The following is a 7,733-nucleotide window of genomic DNA, read 5'->3' as shown; positions in this document are numbered from 1 at the left end:
CCTCCCGGGGGGGTGGTGGTCTTGGCACCCATGGGTTAATGGTGAAAGCGCTCAAAGAAATAGGGAATTGAATATTCATATTGATCAGAAGTGCTATGCTTTATGTAATTAGACCGATGGCTAACATCTCGCGAGTAGGCCGAGCTAGGATAAGAATTTCAATCCCCACCCCTAAAGTACATCGCTGGCATGCCTGCCTAGGATCGACGGACCCAATTCTAAATTCACGCGACTTATATGTAGGTATTGTGTAGATGTAAAAGTATGATAAAGTTTAGCAAAAAAAAAACGTCGGTAAAAAGCAACATGTCGCTAACACTGTACTACTAGTACGAGTATCTGATTAATACTCCTTAGAAAGGAGTAACTGGGCAGGAACCTTACGCATTCTTATTCTCGACGTATGCGATAATGTAGGAATTAATAGGGACTACTTTAGTCGTATATTAATCTCCTCCTCCTCTTCCTTCTCGAAGAAAGAAAGTTAGGGTTCGTACCTCTCGCAGGCGCCGGTGCACGTCCACCTCATCTCCGATGGCCCTAGGGCCATGGAGGCGCGGTGGATCCTGGCAAGGGCCGCTAGGAGGGCTCCGTTTTTAGTCTTTTTTCAATCTTGTTAGGGTTTATTTCCTGCTCAGGAAGGCGAGACGGCGGCGGCTCCTTAAAGATGGAATAATGGTCTCCCTGTCTAGCCCTGTTCCGACGGTGCGTCTAGCATCATTGGTGGGCATGTGGAGGTGTGTCTCCGACAGATCTATCTTTGGTGGATTAGCTCGGATCTTGTCATTGTTTGTCTACGTTCGTGTGTCTTCAGTTTGGTTTGGATCCTTTCGATCTACGTTATTCTTTATCGACGGCGGTTGCTATTCAGAGGTGCTGATCTTATGGGATACAACAAGTTGTGCCCGACTCTGGCAATGGAGGGGCGATGACGGCGGCGCGTCTTCGGCTCGCTTCTGTGTTCGTAGTCGTCGTTAGGTGGTCTACAGATCTGAATGTAATTTTCATTTCTGGTGTTTGTTGTATTGTGATCGTTGAAGATGAATGGATTTGAAGTTCCAGAGAAAAAAGTAACTGGTAGTAATTGATGAAGCAGGGAAGCGGTGACATTAACCACGCGCACCAACCTCTGCCGGTTTCTGGTCTGCGTTGTCCCGCCACGCGTCAACCATTGCCGTGCTGTCTACCGCGCCACACCCCCGCCCTGCCTCGGAAGTGGAGTCGCTCTCACACCACACCACAACACATCCACACCACATCGCTGCCTAGCTAGGCTAGCTTCCCACGAGCACCCCGAGAAGAACTCAAAGCAGCCAGCTCCCATGGGCCGCGGCCGTGTCAGGAGGCGCCCACCGACCCCCTCCGACTCCTCATCGTCGGAGGAGGAGCTCCTGCTGCCGGTCGGCGTGGAGGCGGAGGATGAGGACGAGGCGGACGATGAGTCGGAGGACGACCACGAGCTCATACTTCTGCCGGTCGGCGCGGAGGTGGAGGTGCGCAGCGACGACCCGGGCTTCGCCGGCTCCTTCTACGAGGCCACCGTCGCCGGCCACCTGCTCTCCGCCGGCCGCCGCGGGCGCTACACGGTGGAATACACCACGCTCCTGGCCGACGACGGGGACGACGAGCCGCTCACGGAGACCGCGTCCGCCGCCAACGTGCGGCCGCGGCCACCACCGCTCGAGCAAAGGGAGTTCGCGGTCCACGAGATGGTGGAGGCGTTCCACAACGACGGGTGGTGGGCCGGCGTGGTCTGCGCCGTCGTCCCGCCGCCAGTGATGGACGGAGATCGCCGGCAGCCCAGGGCGTACTACAGGGTCACGTTCCCCACCTCGCGGGAGACGCTGGAGTTCGAGGTGACGGATCTGCGGCCGCACCGCGTGTTCGAGGACGGCCGGTGGGTCCCGGCTGCAGAGCTGGTAAGTGGGGTGGCTCCCTCTGGCCTCTGTTCATAATTCTCATAGTGATATGTAATCAATTAATTAGTTTTTGGATTATGGATAAGAACATTTCACTGTAGTGCTATTTCAGGTCCCAGATGGATTTGTTGCATGTATCATGTTTCTTATCAATTTTAGACCACGAATATACTCTGGTTTTTTTAATTATCTGAACTTTTTGGACGAATCATAGATAAATTTTAAAAATCTCTATTTTTCCAAACTTTGCAAGTTAATTACTTCACATTTTCTTCAGTCTCAGTTCATGACAACTAAGCTTTTTCCTTGTAAATTAGATATAATTCATTCAAGAAGTGGCAACTAGCTGGTTCAAGTCTAAGAAGTATATAAGATCCATGAACACAGTTAATCCTTTTTTCTTTTGGGGAACATGCGGTGAAATCAAACACATTGTAGATTTTCAAATTAATCATGCTCATACTGAAATTATATTTCAATTTAAAACAGCTCGTGTTCTGCTTGTGCAGTTTCTCATTTGAGATTTTCTGCTGCCTTTATCATCTGAACTAGCGTACCTTCTTGAAGTTACTAATTTCAGCCCACATATTCCAATTTTGGGCTGTGCTCTCTGTACTTAGTCAGACCAGACATTACCGGTTAAGTGACAACAAGTACTGACATATTAGCACTACTCCTAGCTGTTTCTCGAAAATTAATGATCAACATTTGACATTTTAACTTACAAATTTGGGGGCTACCGGACTATACACCCAAGTATACCAATTTGGGGGCTACCGGACCACTTTGGATCGCATTCAGAAGTGTTCGATTAATTAGTTAGTTGATTATGGATAAAACCATTTCACCTCGGTATTTCAGGTGCTTGGTGTATCCTCTGCGTCTGAAATGGAATTGTTGCATGTACCGTGTTCTTTATCAATTTTAGACCATGAATATATTTCACTTTTGCCAATTATCCAAACCTTTTGTACTCATCATAGCTGAATTTTAAAATGGCATTTTTTCCAAACTTTGGAGGTTTAGTTTACATTTTCTTCAGCCAATTCATGGCAACTGGCTTTTTTCATCTAATTAGCTGTAGTTCATCCAAGAAACAGTAATTAGAAAAGACCAGTTAGCGAAAATGACTGAGCTTTACGCTTCTCAGGCCTGTCGGCCCTGGTTCAAGTCTACAAAGTGTATAAGGCCCATTAACGTAGTTAATTGTTTTTTTGTTTTTGGGGACATGAAGTGAGATCGAACACATTGTAGATTTTCAAACTAATGGGGCCCATATTGAAATTAAATTTCCATTTAGAACAGCTCATGTGGTGCTTGTGCAGTTTCTCATTTATGATTTTCTGCTGTCTTTACCATCTGAATTACTATACCTTCTTGAAGTTACTAAATCCATCGTTTGTCGTAAAATATTCCTATTTTTGGCTGTGCTCTCTGTACTTAGTCAGACCAGCCATTACCACTTAAGTGATACAAGTACTGAAATATTAGTGCTGCTCCTAGATGTTTCTCGGACATTAATGATGAACATTTGACATTTTAATTTACAAATTTGGGGGCCACTGGACTGTACAGCAAAGTATATCAAATTAAAAGGATGTGGGTGGATCATTTGTAATGCATAACACTTTTCAACTTCAGTGACTAATCTGCAGTCGTGGTGCAGTTATCTCTTTAGTTATTTCTGATACTCTTGTTGTGTGCAGGACGATGGAAGTCCTTTGTTCGGTGAGGGAAACCAAGTTGAAGTGAGTGGAAAATCCTTCGGTGAATCCTGGAGTCCAGCTACTGTTCTTAAAGTGATCGGTGGTACAAATTTTCTAGTACAGTACATGCATATTGAAAATGACGGGGAATTGGCCACTGAGATTGTCGATTCTCAAGATATTCGGCCAGCACGCGCCTTCACCCGTATGGACTCCAAGTACAGATTTTCTCCTCCTTCTCATGTTGAGGTCCACCATGAAGGTAGCTGGTGGCCTGGTGTTATTAATAAGGTTTTAGGTAGTGGAATCAACAAGAAGTATGTGGTGAAATTGAAGAATCACGAGACAGACATGGAAGACGTGCAACCTGTTGATGTTTTGACGGTTGAAAATACGCAACTAAGGCCACGGTTTGACTGGGACGGTAAAAAATGGGTACGCTGCGTGAAAGAGGTACAATTACTGCATAATCTGTGTTTTGTCTGCTGTCATTCTTTTCTGGTGTTTTTTTGTTGATTGCAACAAGTATATTATACTTAATTTTAGTCTTTCAGATTTAAAAAAAAATCGACAACCTTACCATAGTACTTTGGCTCCTCTTATCACTACTATTGCAGCATGCTACTCATTTTATCCACCTTCATTGTGCATCGTTTGCATCAGGGCTAACGACACTTTCCATCTGTTTGTTGTTCAATCCTTTGGGCCCAGTAAACTGTGATAGACTTAGTCCTCGTATGTGTAGGAAAGCAAATACGCACTTGAAAACAGAAGCTTCTGCAAATGAATTAGGAATATGCAATTTAATTCATAATTGGAATACTATCCCTACTCTACGTTCCAAACATCAATGATGTTATCCAATGTTGCCTCAAATCTTTATGGTGTACTGATGTGTTATTTTTTCCTATGTGTTCGCTTTCACACCAAGCTTATGCCCAAGAGGTGCATCCATTTCAGGAATCTTCTAATGAACCTCGATTTACTTCTCGAAAAAGGCTAGTTTCTGCCTTGTATGATGACTCTGATAAAACCGGTAATGAAGCCGATTCTCGTCGTGACAAAAAGTTGAAGAATAAAGATGTGATATCAGGACAAATTTCTCCTCTTCCTTTGTCCATTTGCAACGAGAACAATGAAATTACTCATAATCAAGGAAATGCAGTATTGGCATTACGGTCTGAGCTATCACTTCCTTCACTGCCACCATTGGCAGCATTTAACCAGCTGAGTTCATCTTCACTTGCTCCAAGCTGTCATCTGGAACAAGCATCTTCTCAGATGGTTATCATACCATCTATGCCAGAAAGTCGGCAGTTACGGGCTTTGTTGTTTGGAGCATTTGGACAACCAACAGCTGACCTACAGGACCGACTATTAGGTATGTGTTCTGATTTCTGAACAGTCGGCAATATGTACTGATCACAGAAATATTAGCAACATTTCCGTTATGTTACTAGCAGGCGTATCATGATACTTTTCCGTTGCCAGGTTCACAAGAGGGTAGTGGAATAGTTGATCTTCATCAAGGAGGCTATGATGGTGAAACTAGTGTTGAGCAGGACACTGGTGAAGAATTATGTCAGAGGTATTTGGTTATGGATGATAATGCCAATGTTCCTTTGTTGCCCTCAGCAGAGAGTTGTGAAGCTAATTTGCGCGACAACCGGCTGTCCAAGGACAACACTGCAGCTGCGGTGGAGTGTGTTACTTGTTATGCTGCTCCAGCCGAGGACTTGTCTCTCATACCTGTAGCTACTTTAGATGGTGTTGTACCTTTAGAGTGGGATTTGGAGGTCAATATAACTGAAGATATGGATGGGGAGATTCATCAAGGGAATTTGGTTGGGTTAGCCAACAATGGGAATCAAAATCAGTATACCAGTGCTGATTGTCCATTCTCAGCCACATTCTCAGCCACATCCTTAGCTGCACTCGAGGATGACATGATTACCACTGAAAGTCCAAGCAGGAAGTTCTTCTTATGCAGTAGCCAATCCACCGAGAAGTCGACAGTAACTCGGCTGTCTTCTGTTGGTATGAGCAATTATAGTGTGACAGAACCTTCCGATGATAGCTTGACCATAACAAATGGTGTGGAGGGCACAACAGTATCCACGTATGTTGCAGTAAGTGATTCTGTCCTACCATTGTTGCCGGAATCTGTAGCTATGCATGAGAGTACCATGGGATCCTTGGCAATCCAGCGTCTTCCATTCGTGAAGACCTCTCCAATGTGGGCACATCTTGAGGCACTGGAAATATTCAGGAAAGCGCCACAGCGGCCACATTTTCATCAGTTCGAACAGTATTGTCCAGAGCTCCGCGAAGGGATGGCATTAGGTTTGATGCACTCCTTTGCCAATTTAGCAGAAAGCATAAACATGCTGGATGTTCAGGGTGACAAAGAACAACTCGAACAGAAGATGAAGAGCCTCGCTTTGCTCGAGGAGAATGGTTTCGACGTCACGTACCTGAGATCACGCGTGGAAACTTTACTCGCCACAGATGATAGTCGCGTCGAAGAGCTGGAGGAGAAGATTGCTCGCATAGAAACCAACGACCAAGAACTCGGCACGCGAGTTCGCGCGCTGGCCATGACCGTCCATCGTCTCGAACTGCATGCGTATCTCATGCGCAACATGATGCGGTCTGTTATCACGCGGAAGATGAGCAATGCTGTGAAGATCTCAAGACTCAAGGCAGAAGCGAACGATCTTGAGAGATCGTATCTTTCCAACGCCGCGCCACGGTGAGTTTGGTCTATGGTAGGAGCATATCAGCACGCTTGTGAATAGGTAGTTACCGCGACACCCAGCTAGTTGTTGCGTAGATACTACGTAGTTCGTAATGCTATCATGCAGTTCGCCGTGCGACGGGCGAGTCTTTTGTGTATGTTACAGGCAGCTCTGATATGGTACAGGCAGCTATCTGTGAAATACCGTGTAAGCTGAACCTGGACAGTATGTGCTAACTGGGCTACTGAAGTCACTTTTGGTATTGCGTATATATGTCATAGTAGTATGCTGCTCTGTTCTGTGATTTAGTGTCTTCAACAGCCAACCAGTTTTAGTATTGTACTCCCTCCGTTCGGAATTACTCGTCCACAAAATAAATGTATCTATATGTATTTTAGTTGTAGATACATTCAGGGAGTAGCTCATAGTGGTCTGCCGGCTAATATTTTGTTAGTTTTAGTCTTCGAATTGAATCATGTCGTCGTTTGAATACCATTTTTTTCACGACGTTGTTTGAATACCATTTTTTTACACGACTACAGTGCCATAGTTTTAGACCCTAACTATATAGGATTGTAAAACAAACGGAGCTCAAAGATTCTGAAGAAGCTGGGTAAGGGTCGGATTCTAGAAGAATCCCCAGATTCTGGCAAAAGAACTGGCCTGAATACCATCTTGTTGACGACTACGGTGGAATCTCAGCCAATGCATTTCCTATGATAAGTTTCACCATTTCTCAGTGATCTCATTCTATCTATGCAGAGGCCGGGTGTTGCAGAGGCCGGGTGTTGCTCATCATGATTTATCTTCTTGATGCTACGTTTTGAGTTAATAAAGTGATCTTTCAAAATCCTGCTTTTACTTATGCTTTACTTATACTTAAGACTACTTTTCCAACTCAAATAAAAAAGGGACTACTTTTCTGTATGGGCTGATGCCTAAAGAATACTGTTAGTGTACAATTATATCTTTGAAATAATTGTAACATATTCGTATAATAATGCATGAGGCATTAGTAGAATAGAGGGCTTTGGTCCACCCCGGGTTAGCCCATTAGTCCCGGTTCAGTCTAGAATCGGGACTAATGGGGCATTAGTCCCGGTTCATGCGCCCAGGGGCCACGTGGGCCATTTGTTTCGGTTCTTCTGGACCTTTTAGTCCCGGTTGGTGCCACAAACCGGGACTAAAGGGTGCGATGACCATTACTCCCGGTTCGTCGCACCAACCGGGACTAAAGGGTTAGACTTTTAGTCCACCAACCGATACTAATGGGGTTTGAGGCATTACTACCGGTTCATGACATGAACCGGTACTAAAGGTTCCATTTTCAAACTCCACCATCCCGGATCGCCTTTTTAGTTTTAAAAAAA

General features: G+C 44.9%; 1 protein-coding gene across 1 annotated transcript; it reads left to right on the top strand.

Moving 5' to 3' along the window:
- Positions 1-1,252: 1,252 nt before the first annotated feature.
- Positions 1,253-6,634, top strand: LOC123040052 (uncharacterized). The gene is made up of 4 exons (XM_044462997.1): positions 1,253-1,919; positions 3,626-4,078; positions 4,586-5,006; positions 5,117-6,634. The coding sequence occupies exons 1-4, from the start codon at positions 1,323-1,325 to the stop codon at positions 6,379-6,381; spliced, it is 2,736 nt and encodes a 911-aa protein (XP_044318932.1). The 5' UTR covers positions 1,253-1,322; the 3' UTR covers positions 6,382-6,634.
- The last annotated feature ends 1,099 nt before the right edge of the window (positions 6,635-7,733 follow it).

Source organism: Triticum aestivum, chromosome 2B, assembly GCF_018294505.1.
Source record: "Triticum aestivum cultivar Chinese Spring chromosome 2B, IWGSC CS RefSeq v2.1, whole genome shotgun sequence".
Taxonomy (NCBI): Eukaryota; Viridiplantae; Streptophyta; class Magnoliopsida; order Poales; family Poaceae; genus Triticum; species Triticum aestivum.
This window is presented reverse-complemented; position numbering and strand designations above follow the sequence as displayed.